The sequence below is a fragment of the Phocoena phocoena genome, chromosome 9 (assembly GCF_963924675.1).
Source record: "Phocoena phocoena chromosome 9, mPhoPho1.1, whole genome shotgun sequence".
In the NCBI taxonomy this organism is placed as follows: domain Eukaryota; kingdom Metazoa; phylum Chordata; class Mammalia; order Artiodactyla; family Phocoenidae; genus Phocoena; species Phocoena phocoena.
The window spans coordinates 50,611,004-50,635,839 of record NC_089227.1 but is presented as its reverse complement, the minus strand read 5'-3'; the positions used below and the strand labels follow the sequence as shown (position 1 = coordinate 50,635,839).

General features: G+C 37.3%; 1 protein-coding gene across 1 annotated transcript; it reads right to left on the bottom strand.

Moving 5' to 3' along the window:
- Window positions 1-17,409: 17,409 nt before the first annotated feature.
- Window positions 17,410-24,574, bottom strand: MTERF1 (mitochondrial transcription termination factor 1). Its single transcript, XM_065884279.1, has 2 exons — window positions 24,521-24,574; window positions 17,410-19,974 (listed from the first exon to the last, which is right to left on the bottom strand). Exons 1-2 carry the CDS (start codon window positions 24,550-24,552, stop codon window positions 18,786-18,788), a joined length of 1,221 nt encoding a protein of 406 aa, XP_065740351.1. The 5' UTR covers window positions 24,553-24,574; the 3' UTR covers window positions 17,410-18,785.
- Between the last annotated feature and the right edge of the window lie 262 nt (window positions 24,575-24,836).

The window sequence follows — 24,836 nt, the reverse complement described above, 5'->3', positions numbered from 1 at the left end:
ATAAGTATTACATAAAACATGACTAAACTGGTCAGCCACCCCTCTTTACCTTTCTTTCGACTCCATGTGTTTAATTCATTCTCCACTGAAAATGGCAACCAGTAAAAAATAAAACCCCCAGTTTGATTCACTTTTTACTGGGTGATATTCACACTCCTTATCACACTCCTTATCACAATGAGCAATGTCACTTTTGATCCAAAATAAGATTGAAACTTTTACTTTCACACAAAACTAAACACAGATAGTCTGATAATGGTAGAGAACTTCGTACAAACTGCCTCATTTAAAAGGCCCATTTAATGCCACATTTGGCCTGACTTAAATCAGACAGGCTCTCTTACAAGGAGCCAATCTTTATCTTTATTTAAAATTGGAGTGTGTGGCTTATCTGTCACTATAAAGACCTTGCCTTCTTTGTACAGGGGTAGAAGTTAAAGCTGAGGAGCAGGGTGAGCCTCTTTGACACAGTCAGGACAATCCAATTTACAAACAGATTGTATCCAAAGGTTCTTTTGTCAGTCTATTATAGGATTTTAAAAGCATTTTATCATAGAAACAATGTTATACTTATTGGTCAGGTTCTTAGAAAAGCCTGTTTAACCCACCATATAGTTGTGCTAACAGTTTAATAGTACCAAAATGCACCTGTGCTAAATAATACCATAGAACTGTGTACAATGTTGCTATGAGAAAATTCATTGAGAGTGCCAATTTTTTATGCCTGTGACATAGCTTACCAGTAACACCCTCTTCACTTCCTCTTGCAGATTTCCCTCCCTGTTGAGCAACAGGAGTTGGACTTCCTTGCCCTGAATAAAAGCCACCAATGTTGGCCACTATTATTTGGAGCCAGCATAGTAGAAGAATCACAAATGGTAGGTGAAGACAGAGACTAAGGGCAAGGGATGAGGGTGTGGGATAGAGTCTAATAGGTTAAGGATGGATGGAAGTCTCTCGCCAGCATACACCTTGGACCACATTCCTTGGTCTAACCTGGGCATCATCATGCCTTTCTTTCTGCCTGAGGATTACTCTGTCTGATTCACCTTCAATTGCTATTACGTGTTGCTTCTGCCAAGGTTTCTCTCTTTCACCTAAGTCGACTGCACCACAAAATAGCATTCCTGGCTTTTCTCCTTTGCTCCTGTGTGTCCTTTTGAAATTTCTTAAAGATTGTTATAGCTGCTAACAAAGGAAGTCAGGGAATAAAAAAGCTCTCCGAAATTTACTTTCCACATCTTTTTTGTTAATTTAGACTAAGTTAAGAAAGACAAAGGTACACCTGGATGATAACAATAGGTTTGAGGGGGACAAAACAAGGTATGAATTTGTTCTACAACATTCAAGAGCAAGATAGATCACATTAAATGGATATATTCTATGTAGAAAAAAAATCTGGCTCAGCCTCCCACAAGCCAGAGTTGGTATCAAGATATTCCAATTCACATTTGAGAGACTGCCTTCTCCCCTTCAACTCCCCCAGTGGGACCCTGAAAACAGGGTAAATCTCTTCTTCTGACCCTCAGATCATCATGGTCACACATGATGTTCACTGCTTAAGCCCACCAGTCCATTCAAAGACAGACCACACCATTCTTCTGTGCCAGGGATCTATTAAGTCAACTTCCAAGACAGTCATAAATGCTCCCTGCCCACAGCAACAACAAGCCCCACCTCAACTCCCCATCAGAAGATCTCACTTCGAGGGTAAAGTGTACAGGTTCCATCTACTCATAAATCTGTCACCTAGATTGGCACCTCACCCCAATCTCTGAAAGCTAATCCCACTCTTGCCAGTTCTGTATCCCCTGCTCTCCTCAACAAACCCCCCTCCCCAAGCTTGATGTTCCCACTGCTACTCTCCTCCTACATCTGTATTCCCAAAACAAAAACTTGGGTGGTAGGGTTTTATTCCAGGTACCAAGAAACTCTCAGTTTTGCTCTTTTTTCAGGCCTTCTATATAAGAGCTATTTACAACACCCTGAAGCTAGGAAGCCCAGAATCAGAACATAACAACTTCTGGGGATTGTGGAAAAAAGTTTTAAATTATGTCAATAAATTATCCTGCCAAATATATTTCAGAGGAACTCCCAGACTCACATTTTCCTGTTTTTTTTTTTTTTCTTTCATGACAGGTTGGCTGTAAACCAAGCCAGAGATGTAAGTGATACAGTGAGAAGGTCTAACATCCATATAATTGGAGTTCCAGAGGGAGAGGAGAGAGTGAATAGGGCAGAACAGAAAGAAAATCTGAAGAGATAATGTGTGATTATTTTCCAAGACTGAAAAAATACAGCAAGATATAGAATTAAGAATGCCTATAAATCCTGAGAAGGATAAGAAAAAATGACTACACTTAGGCACAGCAACCTGAAATCACTAATTTTTTAGGTGTGATGGTTTTGTGATGATTCAATAGATAAATTTAATAATAAAAGTGTTAGCAATCCTTATCTTTTGGACATACATACTCAGATTTATGGATGAAATTATATTATGTCAAAATAATCAAGGAATGAAGAAGTAGGTAGAGATATAAAGAGGAATAAATTGCTAATCTTATGATGAGTTGTTAATTGTTGAAGTTGAGTGATGGATAAATCAATACAGAAACTGAAGTGGAAGAGAAGGTCACTTGGTTTTGTTTTAGTTTTAATTGCAGTAAAATAAAACATTATTTACCATCTTAACCACTTTTCAAATTTTTTTATTTTTTATTATTTTTTTGGCCACACTGCATGGCTTGTGGGATCTTAGTTCCCCAACCAGGGATTGAACCCATGCCCTCAGCAGTGAAAGCGCAGAGTCCTAACTGCTGGACTGCCAGGGAATTCCCCCATTTTAACCATTTTTAAGTGTATAGTTCAGTAGCATTGGTATAGTCACATTGTTGTGCAACAGATCTCTAGAACTTTTTCATCTTACAAACTGAACTCTATACCCATTAAACAACACTTTCCCTCCCGCAAGTCCCTGAAAACTACAATTCTTCTTTGTGTTTCTATAAATTTGACTACCTTAGATACCTCATATAAGTGGAATCATAAAATATTTGTTATTTTGTGACTGGCTTATTTCACTTATAATGTTCTCAAGGTTCATCCATGTTGTAGCATGACAGGATTTCCTTTCTTTTTAAAGTTGAATAATATTCTATTGTATATGTATGCCACATTTTGTTTATCCATTCCTTTGTCAATGGATATTTAGCTTGCTTCCCACCTCTTGGCTACTATGAATAATGCTGCTATAATTATGGGTGTGCAAGTATCTCTTCATGGTCCTGCTTTCAATTCTTTTGGATGTATATTCAGAAGTAGAATTTCTGGATCATATGGTAATTTTATTTTTAATTTTTCAAGGAATTGCCGTACTGTTTTCCATAGCAGATGCACCATTTTACATTCCCACCAATGGTGCACAAGGGTTCTAATTTCTCCACATCCTCATTATACTTATTATTTTCTGTTTTTTTGATAGTAGTCATCCTAATGGGTGATATTTCTTTGTGGTTTTGATTTGCATTTCTCTAATGATTAGTAAAGCCATCTTGTTTTCCAAGATGGACCTGAAGGACTTATGGGAGTTGCTCAGCTAATTGAATCCAGAAGCATGAGGAGCATGGTTGAGGTCAATACTGCAATTTGCCTCATCTACTGTCTACAGTCCACCTGATACATATGTGTTTATATGAAACAAAGTGAATGGATTTGGTTCTAATCTTGGTTGTTCAGGTTAATCAGAGTGGCTGAGAGTGGCATATTCTTGGGGAAAATTACTAGCAGCTAAGATGGCATAGAAACAAGGGGTGGATATTGTTGGGAAACAATTCTCCATGGGTCTCTTACGTTTCTGCACATCTTGCAAGGTAAGACACTAAGTTCCTTTGTTCTGGACTATCTTTCCAAGGATGTTTGTATACTGAATAGCCTTGGAAAGATCTTGGGACAGATCTTGGAAGATAGTATGTCCCTTTGAAGCTTCAAAAGACAATCAAGCTTACTGACCATTATAAAAGTTTCAGGTTTCCTAAGCTCAGGGTCTCTTTCCTGTAATGCAACTCACTGTGTGTGCAGAAGTCACCTGGCCCTCTTCACATTGCCCTGGGGAAAGTGGGGCTCAGGGAACTGGCACAAATGCTAATTCTTAGGCTGTTGTTATTGCTGTGAGTAATAAACAATCCTTTGTCTCTGATCCAGGAGCCAGAGCAGACACAAAACTGTGTCAGGCTACCTTATACCTTGTAAATAGGATAAAATCTCAGCTCTTTTACCATTCTTGACAAATATGTACAAAATAAAAGTAATACAAATAATACAGAACCTAAAAGATCTAGATAAAGCAATGCTCAGAAGAATATACATAGTCTTAGAAACTTCTTTTAATGGTCAAAAAGAATGAAAATTAATGAATTAAGCATTCAGCTCAAGATCTTAGAAAAGGACAATAAAATAAACCTAAGGAAAGCAAAAGAAAGATAACAGCAAGAAAAAATTAAACAGAAAATGAAAAAGAATGTATTTTTAAATATCAGTTCTTAAAATAAATAAATACATTAGATAAACATTCATGATTCTAACTAAGAAAAAATAAAGGAAAAAAATATATTTTTAAAGTAAAATTTAGAAATAACCATAGAATTAGAGGATATTAAAAGAACAATAAACTCCTTTGCTCAAATTCATGAAAATAAATCATTTGCTAATATGGTGTCATTTTGTTTTAATGAAGCCAGCAAAACACCGATACCAAAACTCAATATATATTGCACAAAAGAAAACTATATGGATCAATTTAATTATATATACTCATAAATTAATTAAATCATTATCAAATGGGATTTAGCAGCACATTTAAAAAGTAATACATTCTGGCCAGCTACGTTCATAGCAGGGATGGTAGGATACTCATTATTAGCAAATGTATTAACATAATCCATCACATTAATAAGCTGAAAAGAAAAATCATAATATCCATAGATTAAATAGTAGCATTTGATCAAATTCACATCTATTCTTCATTTTAACTAAGTAATTCTTAATAAAAAAGGGATAAATAGAGTCTTGTTTCACACAATTTTATTACATCATATACATCCTGCATAACTGAGAAATACCAAACACATTTCTATGGTAGTTTAGAAAAAGAATGCCTATTATTAGCATGATTAGTTAACACTGTTGTGGAAGTATCAGCTGACACAATAATTAGAAAAAGAAATGGGTAATAAAATTTAAGATAAAATGAGTGAATAAATAAATAGCCTTTCTGTATACAAACAACAGTCACTTACAAAATATAATAAATAAAAGATCCCATTTACAGTAGCAATAATAAGATTAAATGCCTAGTAATAAATTTAGCAAGAACTATGTCAATGTTATATAAAGAAAAACCTTAAAATGCTACAAGTCACACACATGCAAAAAGAAGACTTGAATAAATGGAAACAATGTGATATGACAGATAATAGTAAAGAAATGAAACATATTTCTCAGTGGAGAAAGAATTATTCAATAAATGGTGTTAAAATGGTTCAAATTTTAATTTTTTTTTTTTTTTTCAGTACGCGGGCCTCTCACTGTTGTGGCCTCTCCCGTTGCGGAGCACAGGCCCCGGACACACAGGCTCAGCGGCCATGGCTCACGGGCCCAGCCGCTCCGCGGCATGTGGGATCTCCCCGGACCGGGGCACGAACCCGTGTCCCCTGCATCGGCGGGCGGACTCTCAACCACTTCGCCACCAGGGAAGCCCAAATTTTAATTTTTTAATAATAAAACTACTAGAAGAAAACATGAGAAATGATCTTATAATATTTGAAAGGGAAAGCCTTTCTAAACCATGAAAGAAAAACTAAATAAACCCAAGTTCATGTAAATTAAAATATTCTACATGAAAAAAACAAAAGATTAAAATTAAAAGTTAGGGGAAAAATATAGCATTATTAAAGCCTAAAGCCTCCTTTATAAAGAGGTTCTGCAAAAAGACAAACAGTTCAATTGTGGGGGATAAATGGTCAACAGGAATAAAAAGACAATTTAAAGAAAAAAGAAATAAATGAGGCTTTAAATATTATGAAAAATTGATCAACCTCACTCATAATAAAATGTAAATTGAAGTTAGGAGATACCAATTTTACCTAACAGATTGGCAATGATCAAAAAAATTGAAAACCTACTGTTGGTGAAGGAGAATAGGCATCCTCACACTTTGTTGGTAGAAGTGTAATAGGTACCATATCAATGGAAGGCAGTTTGGCAACATCTATCAAAATTTTAAATGCACTTATCTTTTGATCCAACAATTCTATTTCTCAGAATATGTCCTACAGATATTTTGTACATGTGAAAAATGATATGGAAAGAAAGATCCCTGCAGAAATGTTTTTAATGGCAATAGATTAAATGCCCATTAAGATTAGTTAAATAAATAATGGTAGTACATCCACCCAAATGACTGCTATACAGCCATTAATAAAGGAAGAAGCAGCTCCTTTTGTATTGATAAAGAATGATCCCTAAACTATAAAAAAGCAAATTAAAACTATGTTAATACATGCTCATGGAATACAATTCTGAGGTTACAAATGGATTTAGAATACAAAATGAGTTTAGGCAATAATGTGTAAATTGATGTTCAAGATCAATTAACAATCAAGTAACGGGAATTCTGGCATTGTACTTAAGCCTAGAAAAGAGGGGTAAGACACAAAAGAAGAAGTAAAATCAGAGTCTAGAGAAAGATGAGCCATACGACAGAAAGCAAGAGCCTATGGAGGGGCACAGATTGTGAAAAATTCCCTGTAGTAGGGAAATAACTGGTAAGTTTCTAGAAAAAGAACTTTAAATAAAGGCAACAGCTCACTGGATGATTGTAAAGATCTGATCAACCAGGTTTTAGAACCATTGTTCCAGGTGGTTCCTATGCAGACTTTCAGATGGAAAAGACATATATGAAACTGAACACAAAAATTTCAAGGGCCACCTCACTAATAGAATGTAAAAATCTCACGGCTACAAAGGACCTTAAACAAAAAAATAGGCTTGCTTATGTTGTCTGCAGATGGTTACCAGGCATTGCATGAGAATAGCATGCCCAAATTCAAGCAATAGAGAGGCTTTATTAGCAGAACATATGGTCCAAAGTTGCATTCTCCAATATGGTAGCCACTAGCCATATGCGCTAATTAAATTTACATTTTAATTAATTAAAACGTTTGTAAAAATAAAATTCAGTTCCTCATTCTCTCTAGCCACATTTCAAATACTCAATAGCCACATGAGGCAGTGCCTATTGGATAGAACAGATAGAGAAATTTCCATCATTGCAGAAAGTTCTATTGGGTAGCACTGGTCTAAAAAATAGCATTGGCACTAAGTTGCTACTAATTTTGTCAACCCTTTTTATTATTAATTTACTATTATTTTTATTATTAATAAATACCTTATGAGTTGAGATTAACATTTGACGTCCAGAAGTGAATAGAAGCATTACAGTTAACACTAAGTGTATATTCGAATAGATATGTCTTAAATTCAAAGTTCTTACCCTTGGACATCAAAGATATAATCAACGTAGGTATCCAAATAAGTATAACAGATGTGTACCATATAGCAAACCACATGAAACAACTGAGGTAAGAACTGAAGGTTAAAAAACACAAAAAGCACTGGATACTGGAACTACAGGTGGGGAAAACACAAAAACAGACTTAGGGAAACAAAATCAAAAAAGCGTAGGGGAAGCAGAGGATAAGCAGCAGCTGGTGGAGGGCTTTGAAGGTCAGAGGCTTGCATATATCAGAGAGCAACAGTGAAACCTCTAAAGAACTCCTGTTGGCCTTTCACCACAGCATCACCACAGTTGACAACTGCCACCTTCTTGAAATATTCTCTTCTAGATTCCATGACTCCATGCAGCCCTAGTTTTTTTCCACCCAACCTCAAAATGCTGGAGAACCTTAGGCTGGGTTTCACACTCCCTTCTCTGCTGCTCCTTTAAACCATTATCAAGGATTTAAATATTATTTGTATGTAATTGATCCCAATAAAGTTGCAAAAAAGGAAAAATATTAATTCTCCTCCAAGCTCCACTCATATATTCAAATAGCTTATCTGGCATGCTTACTTGGATTTTCCCTCCAGCATCTTGTCTAGTAGAGGGCTTCTGATAAACACCAGTGAGCATCACTTGGAGTACAATGGAACTAATTCACAGGCAGAAAGTCTGCAAGTTGCATGATTCCCTTGTCCTCTAGCCATTCTGTGGGGAGGGCTGCTTGGGCCAGTGAGCAACCGAACATACCATGGATATATCCTCCAACAGAGCAAGCCTGCCCCCTTCCACTATTGCACTAGGTTCTGTGGGTGCAAGCCCTATATTTGGGGCACCCGGTTCTCAAGAAAGGTGTCTGCCAGTACTGGGGAAAATCCTGATGATATCTGGTGTTCTTCGGGGTAGGGGTAGTAAAGTGCTGCCTCTCCCACCAGGGGAAAAAGGAGCCAGTAGTGCCAGCTCATTTCCAACCAATCCACAAGGGTGACAAGGTTGTCTCTACATCTCCAGTTTAACATGTCTAAAACTGAATTCTTTATTCCTTCTATCTTAAACCCTTTCTTCCCCCCAACTTAGTTCCATCTCGAAAGATACTACCACATATCCATCATTCAAACTAGAAATCATGGGGTTATCCTAGAATACCCCCTTCTCCCTAATTCCTTACATCCAATCCACCACCAAATTCTATACAGCTGTATTATCTAATATTGGCTGTCAGCCACATATGGCCACTGAACACTTGAAATGGGGCTGGTCCAATTGAGGTGTGCTTTAAGTATAAAATACACATCAGATTTTGAAGACTTGTACAAAAAAAGAATGGCAAATATCTCACTAATAATTTTTATATTGATTATGTGTTAAAGTAGTAATATTTTGGATATATTGGGTTAGATAAAATACATTATTAAAATTAATTTCCTTTTACATTTTTAATATGGTTATGAGAAATTTTTAAATATATATTTGTGGTTCACATTATATTTCTATTGGACAGTGTTGCTATAGAGTATATCCATCAAAATCTTCCAGATCTACTGTCACCACCTTCACCCAAGTCACCATCATTTCTTGCCTGAACTACTACAATGGCCTTCTTATTAATCTTCATGCTTCTTCAATTGTCCCATTCTAACTGATTCTCTTTAAATTTAGAAATCCTTTTAAAATATAAGTCTTATTATATTTCTTACTTGCTTAATATCTCTCAATGGTTTCTCATTGTCCTTAAAATCCAAGTTTCCTATCATGGACTTTGAGGCCTTGCATATGATATGATTGTAGCTTCCCATGTGTCTGCCCATCACTATCATGCCTTGTAAAGCCACACAGGAGGCACTCACTATTCTCCAGCAGCACCTGGCATCCTTCAGTTCCTAAGACATACTAACTTTATACCCACCAGGGCCGTCACATCAACCATTCCCTATGCCTGGAATGTTCTGTGTGGCTTTTTGGCTGTCTCCATCTCATTCAAGTCTCACCTTATACATTAGTTCCCTAGGTGGCCCTCCCTGATCAGTCAGTCTAAGGGGTTCTGCCCTTTACTCTCCATCCAAGAACTCTGTTTCCTTCACTTTTCTCAATTTACAGTTAGCTATTTGTATGCTTAATGATTTGCCTCTCTTCCTCTGCTAGACTGTAAACCCCATGACAGATGGGGCCAGGTCTGTTCAACCTACCAGTGCAGACCCAGTGTTGGTCAAGGAATTTATTTTAGGGGCAGTGTATAGAAAATCTAAGAGTAGGGATTGGTTAGAGGTGAAAAGGTTAGAGGTTTAAAAAAAAAATGGATCCAAGAATTGCCTAGAGAAGAATATGTCAAAATTAAAGTTAATTGATACTAGAAGCTTCAATTCTGAATCATTTTTGGGAAAATTAGACTCGAATATATGATCCAGAAGTATTCTAGTATCCTTTGTTTCTAAATAGTTCAATATTGGCCAAGAGATCTAATCATTATTTTATCAGAATATTAATTTAACATATGATTTGAAGATGAGTCTCAAATCATACCTCCCCAAGTACTCCTCTTGTTTTCCTACCAGTCCTTGATAACCTTTCCAGGAACTTCTGTCATATTGAGTGGACATATTGAGTGGAAACAATATGGGATTCCCTCACGAAGCTCTGAGCATAATATCATATGGTGACCTTACAAACTCAGACCAGGCCTCCTTGGAGGCCAGTTCTCCTCCCTATAGCTCTCAAATGGCATAGTCCCTTAACCACAGTGGAACAGGATTGTCAAGTCTCAAATATATCTAAAAACAGGTCATAAATGGCATGTGATATGGGACACTGCTCACAGTATATTTATAAAAATAGGTTTAAAACAGTGATAATAATCCAGTGTCAAACACCACATAATTACATATGTGGTATTCAGCAAATACGTGTTGAAAAAGTTATTAATTTTAGCTAGAAAAGAGATATTTATCTTTCACACATAATGCATATGCATAAGAAAGACAAGACTAGAAAGTTTAACAAGTGCTATTTCTGGGGTATGAAGAGTATAGGTACTTTTTGTGTGTCTGCTTTTCTACATTTTCCAACATTGTGTAATTATATGATTAATATGCAATCAGGGGAAAATGTTATTTTTATAAACAAACCAATAAACTGTCAAAGCTACTACTGCACTCTTCTAGGCTCCCAAGGGCCTCAATTTTGGCAGAGACTCAGACTGCGGTAACTAAATATCAGTCCGATTGGGAAATGAAAGGAGAAAGGGGTAACATGGGTTTCTGAAGGACCTAGTTGGTCAAGCCATTACCCAAGGGACTCCTTTGCTCACTGACACTAGGGAAGAAGGTAGAGAAGTGCAAAGCAAAACTTATCTAAGTAAGTATTAACTTCAGCTGCAGAGGCAGGAGGAGGAAAAGCGACCTTCCCTACATGATGACAATTCTGTTCTAGAGTTTGTTGTCAAGGTTTCAAATGTCAGGTAGAGTATGGACCAGAATTCAACTTGATGAAGGCATGATTGCAGACAATAATACATGAAAGATAGCATTTAACTGCAGAGGTTTCAACATCTTTTGTGGCTACTATAACATGTAGGGCATGCACTGTACACATGGTGCTTTATACTAAAGGCATTTTAAATTTATTTCTAATTCTATCATTCTCCCTTACACACTGATCCTCAAAACTAGAACTGTTCACCCAGTGATAGTTAAGTGGGTAAGGTCACCAAAACAGCTACATTAAATGCCATGGGAGACCCAAGAGCATACACATTTGTATGTGCAATGTCTTCTAAACAAAAAAGAAACCACGGTGGTTTATAATGTGTCTGTTATATAACATTTAGTCTTACAACAAAATTTGATTCCCTCACTTCAGATGTCACCATTAAAATCTTTATTAAAAACAAACAAGCAGGGCTTCCCTGGTGGCGCAGTCGTTGGGAGTCCGCCTGCCGATGCAGGGGACATGGGTTCGTGCCCCGGTCTGGGAGGATCCCACGTGCCGCGGAGCGTGGGCCCGTGAGACACGGCCGCTGGGCCTGCGCGTCCAGAGCCTGTGCTCCGCAGCGGGAGAGGCCACAGCGGTGAGAAGCCCGCGTACCGCAAAAAAAAAAAAACAAACAAGCAAACAAACAAAAAAATCCTCAAGTCCGAAAAGAATGAAAGTTAACAAACTATATCAACTGCAATCACATGGAGACCGTACCACCTTATGCTGGGTTTTTCGTACAGACACATAGCAAACACCACAGAAGTTTAAAAATGAAAATTAAACAAGAACAGAGGATCTGGTAGTATAACTGAAAAAGTTCAAAGACATGGCTGCATAATATTTTTAAGCATTAAGATTGTGTAACAAACAAGAAGAGAACTACAAACCTAGGTTAAAATGCAAAAAGTGCCCTAATCATATCATTTTGGAACTGTCTGAGACAATTGAACAGTAATATTTGCTTACAAGGAATGAATAACCATTCAAGGAGTACAGCTTGTAAACAGACATTAAACTATCAGGGAAAAAACTGTATACAAGAGTATCAGTTTATTTCTTCCAGCTTGAGGCTGACAGACCTACAGATAAAATGATCCCCTGCTAACTCCCTTGGTATTTAAAGGATTCTTTACTTAGTTTGAATTATCAGCCAGACTTACAGCTGACATTAGAAAACTGTATAAATCAAACTGCTGTCTACAGTTCTCCCTGCAGTACGTGAACTTCTGTATACAAGTAAACACAGGGTGACTAGGACTTAGTTTTAATTCTTTTATCAGTTATTAATTACCTTTACTTGTCAATTAAATACATAATTTATATAATTTTTAATTATTTTATCATACACACAGATAAACTTTAATACTGTTAATAATTATCACATTTAGCTAAATTAACAAGCTTCAGCTATGCGTATCATGCTTACATGAAATGCAGTCATATAGCTTTGGTCAGGAGAAAAAGGTACTCTGAAGAAGCTGAGCAAGTCTGAAGAGATACAATCCCATATGCAGGGAGAAATAATGCTGACCCAAGTGCATTAATTTTGCTATAGACCCTTTGGTTAATGCTCAGAGTGTAACACGACAATCAGTACTCCCTTGCTGCAGGAAAGCAAAAAGGAAGGAATGCCTCTAACTTGGGTCCACATATCCTACTTTCCTTAGAAAAGGAGGCTGTGTGTGGTTGCCTAGAGACTAAATCCAGTTTACTAATCAAAGAAATATACCAGTTCTCCACAGGGCATGGAACTTCATCAGAGGCCTTGTTCTCCTGTGGAAAAAGGCCAAAGTCTAAATTTATCTGTACTCGTGGGGTAGCAAGACCAAAGCAGGGAGCAACTGCCCTCTTGGTGTTATTTTTCCAACGGCATTTGCTCACTCCGTGTCTCTGTGTCTCATTTTGGTAATTCTTGAAATAGTTCAAATTTTTTCATTATTATTTTATTTGTTATGGTGATCTGTGATCAGTGATCTTTGATGTTACTATTGTAATTGTTTTGCGGTGTCATGAACTATGCCCATATTAGATGGTGAATTTAATTGATAAATGTTGTGTGTGTTCTGACTGCTCCACCAACCAGCTGACACCCCTTCTCTTGCCCTCTCCTCAGGCCTCCCCATTCCCTGAGACACAACAATATTGAAATTAGGCCAGTTAATAACCCAACAAAGGCCTCTAAGTATTCAAGTCTCTCACTTTAAATCAGAAGCTTAGTGACTTGGAAAACCAAGACAGACGGAAAGCTTAGCCTCTTGCACCAAACAGCCAAGCTATGAATGCAAAGGAAATGTTCTTGAAGGCAATTAAATGTGCTACTCCAGTGAACACACAAAGGATAAGAAAGTGAAACAGCCTTATTGTTGATATGGAGAAAGTTTTAGTGGTCTGGATAGAAGATCAAACCAGCCACAACATTCCCTTAAGCCAAAGCCTAATCCAGAGCAAGACCCTGACTCTCTTCAATTCTATGAAGGCTGAGAGAGGTGAGGAAGCTACAGAAGAAAAGTTGGAAGTTAGCAGGGGTTGGTTCACGAGGTTTGAGGAAAAAAGCCATCTCCATAACATAAAAGTGCAAGGTGAAGCAGCAAGAGCTGATGTATTGAATAGAAGCTGCAGCAAGTTATGCAGAAGATCTAGTTAAGATGATTAATGAAGGTGACTGCACTAAACAACAGATTTTCAATGTGGATGGAACAGCCTTCTATTGGAAGAAGATGCATTCTAGGATTTTCATAGCTAGAGAGGAAAAGTCTATCCCAGGCTTCAAAGCTTCAAGAGAGACAGGCTGATTCTTTTGTTGGGGGATCATGCAGATGATGACTTGAAGTCAAAGCCAATGCTCATTTATCATTCCAGAAATCTTAGGCTCTTCAGAATTATGCTCAATCTACTCTGCCTGTGCTCTAATAAATGGAACAACAAAGCTTAGGTGACAGTGCATCTGTTTACAACATGATCTACTGAATATTTTAAGCCCACCTACTGCTCAGGAAAAAAGATTCCTTTCAAAATATTACTGCTCATTGACAACGCGTCTGGTCACCCAAGAGCTCTGATGGAGATGCACAGATTAATGTTGTTTTCATGCCTGCTAACACAACATCTGTTCTGCAGCCCATGGATCAAGGAGTAATTTCAAGTCTTATTATTTATGAAAGAAATTTTATAATGCTACAGCTGCCATAGATTGTGATTCCTCTGATGGATCTGGGCAAAGTAAATCGAAAACCTTCTGGAAAAATTCACCATTCCTTTTTTTTTTTAATTGTAGTACAGTTGAATATATATATATATATATATATTCTTTTTCATATTCTTTTCCATACAGTTTATTACAGAATATTAAGGATTCACCATTCTAGATGTCATTAAGAACCTTTGTAAAAAAATTTTTTTTAATTAAAAAAACAACTTCATGATTCATGGGAAGAAGTCAAAATATCAACAGTAATGGGAGTTTGGGAAAAGTTGAATCCAGCCCTCATGGATGACTTCGGGGGCGTTCAAGACATCAGTGGAGGAAGGAACTGTAAATGTGGTAGAAAGAGGGAGGAAACTACAATTAAAGTGAAGCCTGAAGATGTGACTGAATTGCTGTAATTTCATGATAAAACTTTAAAGGATGAGAAGTTGCTTCTTATGGATGAGCGAAGAACAGGGCTTCTTGAGATGGAAACTATTCCTGGTGAAGACTGTTGAAATAACATCAAATGATTTAGACTATTACATAAACTTAGTTGATAACACAGTAGCAGGGCTGGAGAGGATTGACCCCAATTTTTAAAGAAGTTCTACTGTGGGTAAAATACTGTCAAACAGCACTACATGCTACAGAGAAATCATTCATGAAAGGAAGAGTCAATTCATGCACTAAGCTTCACTGTTGTCTTGTTTTAAGAAATGTCCACAGCCACCCCAACCTTCAGCAACCACCATCCTGATCAGTCAGCAGTCATCAACATCCTGGCAGGACGCTCCACCAGCAAGACGATTATGACTCACTGAAGCCTCAGATGATAGTTAGCATTTTTTAGCAATTAAGTATTTTTAATTAAGGCATGTATTTTTTTTAGACAGTATGCTATTGCACACTTAATGGACTACAGTATAAATCATTTTCATATGCACTGGGAAACCAAGACATTCCATGTGACTCACTTTATTGCAACATTCACTTTATTGCAGTGATCTGTAACTGAACCCACAATAATCTCTACGATAGTCTCCGAGATATGTCTATAACTCAATTTTTTTAAAAAGAACTGACTCTACTTCAATCAGACTCAAACCTAAAATATGACATGTAAGCTACTATATAAAAAATAAACAAGGTCCTACTGTATAGCACAGGGAACTATATTCAATTATCTTGTAATAAACTCTAATGGAAAAGAATCTGAAAAAAGTATATATTCTGAATCACTTTGCTGTACACCAGAAACTAACAAAAGATCATAAATTAACTATACTTCAAAAACAATTATATATGTGTGTGTATATATATATAATGTTAATCTTGCCTGACAGGCATTAGCCATTTGTTTCTACAAAGAATACAAAGGAAGTTGTCCCTCCCCAACACCCCCAAATAAGTACTGTATTTTACTTCTGTGCATCCCACATCCTCCTTGGCCACTGGCAACTGTTGCTGTATCATCTCATCAGCCCAAGTACAATCCTCATGACCAGCTGATGCCAATTAACTTTTATTTCCTCTGCCCATCTCCTTCACATTCCTTATAAACTTGTTAGATTTCAAAGCAATACCTCAGAAAGTATTACTATACAACTCAGAAGACTTAAGGAATTAAGGGGTTCATGTCCCCTTCCTCCTTCAAAGCCAGTAAAAGTGTATCAAGCCCTTACATCGTATCACTCTGACCTCCTCTTTTACCTCCCTCTTTGACTTTTAAGGACCCCTTTGATTACACTCAGCCCAGCCAGATAATCTGAGATAACCTTCCCATCTCAGAACCTTAAGCCATAACAATAAAATTTACTCCCAATACTACTACTGTACCCATACAACAGAATATTATTTGGCAACATAAATGAATGAAATACTGATACATGGTACAAAATGAACCTTAGAAACATTATGCTAAGTGAAAGAAGCCAGTCACAAAAGACCACAAGTTGTATGATTCCATTTATATGAAACATTCAGAATAGGCAATCTTATAGACAGCAAGTAGATCAATGGTTGCTTAGGGCTAGGAAAGTAGGAGGGGGTAATGGAGATGGACTGCTAATGGGTAAAGGGTTTCTTTTAAAGGGCACAAACACATTTTAAAGTTAGATTGTGGTGATTATTACACAGCACTATGAGTTTTTTTGTTTTTGTTTTTGTTTTGCGGTACGCGGGCCTCTCACTGTTGTGGCCTCTCCCGTTGCGGAGCACAGGCTCCGGACGCGCAGGCTCAGCACGCGCAGGCTCAGCAGCCATGGCTCACGGGCCCAGCCGCTCCGCGGCACGTGGGATCTTCCCGAACCGGGGCACGAACCCGTGTTCCCTGCATCGGCAGGTGGACTCTCAACCACTGCGCCACCAGGGAAGCCCCAATATGAGTATTTTAAAAAATTGAATTGCATACTTTAAATTGAATTGTATGGTATATGAATTATACATTGATAAAGCTGTTGTTAAAAATACTACTGTATTTATTATGGCTACCATTGAAAAGTTACTATGTGCAAGAAACCTTAGAGACCCTATATCATCTGATTCTTAACAACTCTGTGAGTTCAATTTTTCATCTTACAGATGAGAAAACAAGTTCAGTAAAATTATTTACACAAAGTTACAGAGCTGGTCAGGAACAGTACCCAGATATACTACTCTAAAGAAATGTCTCTATACAGTCCGTGCTTTCTAAATTATGCCATGCTTGTCATCAAATACTTTATTGGAAATATAAGAGATCACTGACATACAAATGGCCTTGAAAAAACAGGCATTTGGTTTCTATCACTGGTGGGAGTAAGTTTTTGTGAGGCATCAATGATAAGAAATAAGGCTTAACACAGGGAATTATACCCATTATCTTGGGGGGCGCGGGGGGTGTGTACCTATCTTATATATACCTATAATGGAGTATAATCTGCAAAAACAATACTGAATCACTATGCCGTACACCTGAAACATAATACTGTAAATCAACTATATGTACTTCAATAAAAGGAAAAAAAAGGCTTAAAAGGTTAGCGTCATTGTTACTTAATTCAAAATCCACATCTAGAAAACAAATGTCTCTGGAAAGCAATTAAAAGTAATTAAGCTCATATAATTTGTTCCTTCTCTTTCAGTTTATGTCAGAGCTAGACTGTGAATGTCTTCAAGATACAGATGTCATCTGTTTGTCATTTTTTAAGTCAGCGCCTCTAAAAATTCTTGGTTCTTTGTATTAACAGAAACACCAACAAAATATAAATATACAGAAACCATCATTATTTCTTTAAACTACACTCATTAGGCAAAAGTATTCCTTTATTTAGATTTTATTCTTACATTTAGTTTTTTATACATACATTTAGAGGAAACTACAAACACTAACTTATTAGCCATTCCAGAAAGATAGGTGGATAAAGAAAGTATAAGAGGAAGAAATACAGATACTATACTAAACTAAACGTACACTTCTTCACCTAAAATGCAACTAATCATCTATTTAGTTGTTATATTAGTCTGTTTGCTGCTGTAACAAATTATCACAAACTCAGTGGCTTAAAACAACACCAGTTTATTATCTTTTGGTTCTGTAGGTCTGAAGTCTGACATGGGTCTCACTGGGCTAAATTCAAGGTCTCAGCACGGCTGCGTTCCTTTCTGAGGTGCTAGTGAGGAATGCTTCTTTGCCTTTTCCATTGGTTCATGTCCCCTTCCTGCATTCCTTGGTTCATGTCCCCTTCCTCCTTCAAAGCCAGTAAAAGTGGGTCAAGTCCTTCTTACATTGCATCACTCTGACCTCTTCTTTTACCTCCCTCTTCCACTTTTAAGGACCCTTATGATTATACTGGGCCCACCCAGATAATCTGGGATAACCTCCCCAACTCAGGACCTCAAATTAAGGTCCTTAACTTAATCACATCTGCAAAGTCCTTTTATAATGTAACGAAACATATCCACAGGTTCTGGGAATTAAGACATTGATATCTTTGGGTAACCATTATTCTGCCTATCACAGTTGCCCTTATGTTCAAAGAAATCAGGATATACCCATAGTAAATTGAGCCTAAACTGGAGGAGTGGTGGGGCATACTAATGGTTTAAATAGAGTACGTAGAATTTGGGATGAAAAATTCCTCCTTTTTGTTGTCATATTCTTACTGACATTCTATTTTGAAGATGAACCATAATTAGATACATGGAATAATAGGAGAAATAGGTTGCCATTCAAAACCATGATAGGAAATAGAACTATCTAAATGAATGTCAATTTTCAAATCTGAACAGAAACCAAAAAGCTTATTTTGTACTTTCTTTTTACACCTTGTTCTGCCATAGCACTCAGCAACTACCATTCATACAAAAGCCACAGCCTATATCATAAAATTGGGTGTTGTACTAATTCAAACTACAGAAAAGGTAGCTGGGAAGAGTATACCAGGGCATAATGACCATGAGTTTTTATGAACCTTTAAACTAAAGTATCCAAAGAAACATTATATATGTGGTTAAGAAAACAAACCTCCTTTTTGAAAGGTCCAAATTCAAAACGAAATTATGTCACTACATTGTAAGACTGACTTCTGCTTAATTCCCCAGAACAACATTCTGTCCAGTGTTTAACTTTTTCAATTTAGCGTTATATCTTTTTTGACTCCAAGACAGAAGACTGATGTTTGATGTACTCAAGTTATAGCCAGCATTTACCAATTCTTTGATTCGACTTTTTAAAGTGCTTATGCTTGAGTCCAAAATCCGAGGATTTTCAATTATTTGTGAAATGCTAATTTTTTCTTCTATGAGGCAGTCTATTTTATCACTAAACTTTTTCTCTCCCAAGAAGATCACATCTGGACAGCTTAAAACAAACTTCCGAATCTCTTCTGTAGTACACCCAAGAGAAAACAGTCTTTCTTTGATATTTGTGTAGTTTCTTCTCATACAATCATTGGAAAGGTCTAGGATTTTAGCTCCTGGACCATGTATCAAAACAAGCAGCTGTTCATTGTTCAAGTTGAAAGCTGACTGTAAAAATTCAATATTAGTTTTTACCCGTTTGGTGCTCTGAATTAAGATGAAAGGGTTTTTAAAAATTATCTTCCTGACAAAACCTGTGGGATCATTGTGACCCAAAGACAAACAGACTTCTCGCAAAAATTCAACCATCTGTTTATTCAGCTCGAGACTATTGGAGAAGGTACGCGGGGCACTGGTCAACAATCGACAAAGGCATTTATGGGTCAATCCAACTGAGTAGAGGAACTCTATATTTTTCTCTAAGTTTAGGTTGTTACTGGACCGAAAAAAGGATTCAGGAGAACGTTCCAAAATAGCTACAATTTCAAGGTCTGATGTCACAATTCTTCTCCACAGATCCCACCGATATGAAAGACTTTCAGGTGTGCGTGTCATGGCTCGTGGATATCTTGATATGATGCTAGCAATCACTTCTTTGCTAGCTCCTTTAGACAGAAGGAATGTCTTCAGGTTCTGCTCATTAGTACCTCTCCTATTAAAAACTCCAGGCTGTCGTTTCTTTGCCATGTCAACATCTACTCCCATAGTAAGTAAGTTATTCAGCAGTTCTTCACTTTCCAAAGGTTCACTGTCTGCATTATCACATTTCATACTGAAAAGCCTAAATGAAACTGATTTAAAGAGGACTTCTGCTGAAAATCGGATCATCCAACATCTTGAACCAAAAAGAAAGTTACTTCTCATATACAAGAGGTTTCTTGGTGCCATAATGGTCAGGTAGCCCAAACCTTTTGGAATGCTGTATAAAACAACATATAATAATATTATACAAACACACATGTTAAAGAGATAAAAGACCATATTATGACCCTGTAAGTATCATGGTCATTTCTGTAAGAAAACACCTAGGGATCCAGCTCTCCTGGTGCTGTGGTAACAATCCCACCACCACACTCCCACTCCCTAGCTCACTGCTTCTGATTATCTGTGGGTCAGGGGCCAGTTCTATTCTTAACATAAAGAAAAGCAGTACAGCATCATCACTGCTCCAGAATTATTCCTGCCTTTACCTTCCTCTTTTTATTTGGCCTTGCCTGCCTTGGCTACCCAAAACCAGTTGCCCCTCTCCATCTCTGCTTTATCTTCCTGGTTACCAAACCTTTGGCTTATTCCTACTAACTGATGCTTTCAATTCTGCCTTGTCTTCTAACTTACTAGATCTTTGGCCTTGCCTCTGCCCATAGATACCAGACTTCTTTGCCTCTGTTCTCACTTCCTGGTTATCAAACTCTAAATCTAGGGGACTTCCCTGGTGGCACAGTGTTTAAGAATCCGCCTGCCAACGCAGGGAACACGGGTTCTACCCCTGGTCCGGGAAGATCCCACATGCCGCAGAGCAACTAAGCGCATGCACCACAACTACTGAGCCTGGGCTCTACAGCCCGTGCTCCACAACAAGAGAAGCCACCACAATGAGAAGCCTGCACAACGAAACGAAGAGTAGCCCCCACCCGCCACAACTAGAGAAAGCCCGCGCACAACAAGGAAGACCCAACACAGCCAAAAAAAAAAAATTTTTTTTTAAACCTCTAAATCTAGCCCTGAAAACCAACACTTCATACTACCTAATTTCCACCTTAAACACCTTTTTCTAGATTCATGGTACTCATTAAACCCATGCTATCATTAGAACCTTAATTCTTATCTTACATAGCTCCTGATTCCAGTCTCCATGTCACTCAATTTACCTTAACGTCCCCTTGGTTCTTGGGTTAACCCAACAACTCCAAACCAATTTTCATCTTCATAATGATCTAGCTGGCATATTTCATACACACAGTCCACCGCATGTGGAACTATATAGAGAGATGGGATGTAAACATTTTAAAAGTTACTTTTGCCATTCTCCTCACCACCATTTTATAAAAGACTAACTCAGGGCTCTCTGCATCTGTGTCACAGCACATGTAACTTTGATCAAGTGACTAAAACCTTGATAACTCATTTTCCTGATCATTTAGAAATAGGGCATAAAATGGATGAACTTATACATGATAATAATCATAGGTCCCTACTAAAACAAGCACTCTATTTATAGGAAATATTTTACGAGAAAATTAACAGAAAAGTTTTCTTCTGTTATCCAGCTTGTCAGATGGTTTATGTTCCTAAGTTGTTTGTGGTCTCAGTCATACAACAACACATAATACTTTTTTAACTGTACTTTCTCCTTTTCAGACTATACAGCTGTGACAAACTTAGTTCTTGATTCCTAATTACTTACAACAGGCTCTTATCACTTAAAAGAGGCATTTCCTTTCTCCTCTCTGCTAATTAAGCATAAAATAGAAAATAGAGATAAATGGTTCCAACTCACCACTAATATCTCTGGGCTTGAGATACTGCTTTCAAGATCCATATAAGAAAAGCTCCTCTGTGTCTGTCCTTTTAATTACTACAATCTAACAAGAACTTGGATTAAGCCTACAGGCTGGGAACATTCCTGTAACTCAGATAATCCACCAATCATCAAAGAATTAACAAAAGATTCCAAAACTATAGATTCAAATAACATTCAAACAAAACGCAGAACACTCACAAAGTAAACATCAAACAGCAAAAGCACATTTTAGATTGCCCTATACTCTTGAGTTCATTATTCTTCATGTCTCCATAATACCACATACTACTCTATAACTACATACTCTTCCAAAAATGCATGAAGATAGGAACTTAAAAATAAGATCCTCCTAACTAAAGAATGAAGGCTTTACCTTGCCCTGCTCAACAACCTGCTCTCTTCCAGATGCTCAGGGTGACCTCTACTGGATAATGGGACAGAACACTGACAGCTGTAGATAAAACCAGTGCTTTCCAGAGAGGGGTGAGGGATTATCCAACGGGACGCAGGTAGAAAACAGTAAAACTCCAATTTATGTTTGTCTTGGCCTTTTAAAATTTCTACTTTTTACATGTTTCATAATGTAAAAATGTATACAATAGTACTATAAAACATGTATATAACTAATTAGTAAATAAATATACCTATATTGGAGGTACATTTATAAACCTTTTTATTAAGATTGTACATGTTCAAAAATGTCTATGACTACTACTCTAGACTACACTCTACTCTTGAGAAACAGGGCTGAACGAGTCACAGAAAATTCAAAAGAAATTCTACTGATGAAAAACTAAAAGTAAAAATATATGCCAAATATCTTAACAAAAGAGGAATAAATTAAGGTTTCTCCTGAATCTGTCATAGGGGGATTTTGTCTTTGTGTATAGTTAATTCTCCATGGAAATATCTTTCACACAACTTAATGTCCAAAACCAAACTGAGCATCCTTCCCAGCCCCAAAACCAGCCCTCCTCTAATTAATGAAATCACTATTACTCGGTAATCACTCATGATAAAAAAAAAAAATCTGAAAGTAAGCTTTGGGTTTTTTTCTCTTCCTCAACCCCAGTCATTAAATCATGTAGATTCAGCTTCTTCAGTACCTCTGAAATCCAATCTCTCTACTCTTTGCTATTCTCTCAGACTATAACAGCCACTTAACTTGCTTCTCTAACATCAGTCACTCAAAACTGCCACCACAGTACACCTGTAAAACAAAGATGTGATCACGTCCCTCATTCCCTGATTCCCTGACCTCTGTAGCTGTCCCCTAGAAGGTAAAATCTTCAGATTGACCTTTCTAGCTATCTATTCTATTCTACAACCTCACAACAAAGCACCATTGCTCTCAAATCTCGGGTCCTAAACATCCTTGACCATTCTTGTCTCCCTGCCTTTTTTTAAGCTGTTCTGTCTTTCAGAAAGGCCTATCCTCCTAATGTCTATCCACAGTACAAGATCCCATTCAAACAGTATCTTACCACAAATCTTTAACTTAAGAAATACTTGAAGTTGAAGTGAATCATTTGTTTTATAGTAATTTGTTACTAAGAGTCTAAAACTAAGTGTTCTATTTACATAGGGGAAAAAAGAGCTGAACTGGACTTAGAACTAGCAACAAAAATTTGGTTTTGATTACAATACTATAAATGCAATAAATTGACCCCCCCAAAATGGTATGAACAGTCTTAGCTAAGCCTAAAAACAATGGTAACTAGTATCAACAGCTGGTAAACATATGAAGAAATGGGGGGAATTCTCAAATATTACTGTTGTTGAGGAATTTGGTACCATCCATCATATCTTTCAACCCAGCATTTCTCCTTCTTGGAGATTATCCAAAGGAAATACAGGACAAGAATACACATTTGTTATTTTAAAAAAAAAAAAAAAGGATGACCATTATAATATTACTTGCTACAGCAAAAAAGAAGGAACCCAACTGGCCACCAATAGTAGAATGATTAATAAATAGTGGTACATGTATACAATATAATACTACACAGCCTCCTTTTAAAAATGAGGCAGGGGCTTCCCTGATGGCACAGTGGTTGAGAATCTGCCTGCCAATGCAGGGGACAAGGGTTCGAGCCCTGGTCTGGGAAGATCGCACATGCCGCGGAGCAACTAGGTCCGTGAGCCACAACTACTGAGCCTGCGCGTCTGGAGCCTGTGCTCTGCAACGAGAGGCCGCGACAGTGAGAGGTCGGCACACCGCGATGAAGAGTGGCCCCCGCTCGCCGCAACTAGAGAAAGCCCTCGCACAGAAACGAAGACCCAACACAGCCAAAAATAAATAAATTAAAAAAAAATTTTTTTTTGATGAGGCAGATCTAACACAATAGAAAGATGTCCAAGACATTCTAAGTGGCAACCTGCTTAACAGTACAATGGCTAGGATAATACCACTTAAATAAAAAGGGGGGAGGGGACATTAATATATACAGAGAGAGGAAAAAACAGAATGTTATTTTCCAGTTTTCAACACAAAAAAAGTTAAGCCTGATGAATATCAATTTATTTTACTCCTTTAGCATCCAATCTCCATTCAAAATACTATTACATCTAGCGTGGTGAATAAATATTTAAGCAGCCTAATGCAAGAAGTACCAACTGCCTCAATCTACGAATTTCAAAACTAATTAATATTCCATAACTTATTTCCATCTGTCTCTCAAATTGCCGTTTTTAATTACCAAAGCCACTATTCCAAGAGCTAAAGGTCAAAATTAGCAAATACACTGAAAATCTCTGTACCTGTAACTTGTGAGGTCTAAGGAATAAAGGAAGATTTATGAGCCCCTCTGCTCCACAATTCCCCGGACAAAGAGGCTTTTAATGGAAATGGGTAATCACTGGTTCCAGGCTTCTACATTCCAGTTAGTCTTCTTTTGACAAAACGAGCTAAGTTTGGAGATATTTACAGCAATGAACTTCTCACCTCATTTGTCTTAAGGAAAGAGAACTTTGCATTCCTCCAGAAAAGCTGAAAAATAGCTGTTTCCTAGAAATGGAAAAATAAAAGGGGCGGGGATAAAATAACGTCAGGACTTGTAATACAGAATAAGGAGCTCAATTTCAGCTAACGCTGCATAATGTTCTCGTGAGATGCATAACCTCTTATATACTAGGCATCTCTCAGAGATACTGAGAAGAAAATGGCAAGTACAAGCCCGAGTATAAGAGGTAAAGGCGGCAGAATCAGAGTATTATTTGTAAAACCAGAACTAAGTGCTTCACACACATTATCTTACTTA

What these genes read in the sequence shown, in the direction of transcription:
- MTERF1 (XM_065884279.1), bottom strand. Translation starts at nt 24,552, where the DNA reads ATGCAAAGTTCTCTTTCCTTAAGACAAATGAG. An exon ending in CTTTCCTTAAGACAAATGAG is followed by an intron (nt 19,975 to 24,520) that starts GTGAGAAGTTCA and finishes TGTTTTATACAG; the next exon opens with CATTCCAAAAGGTTTGGGCT.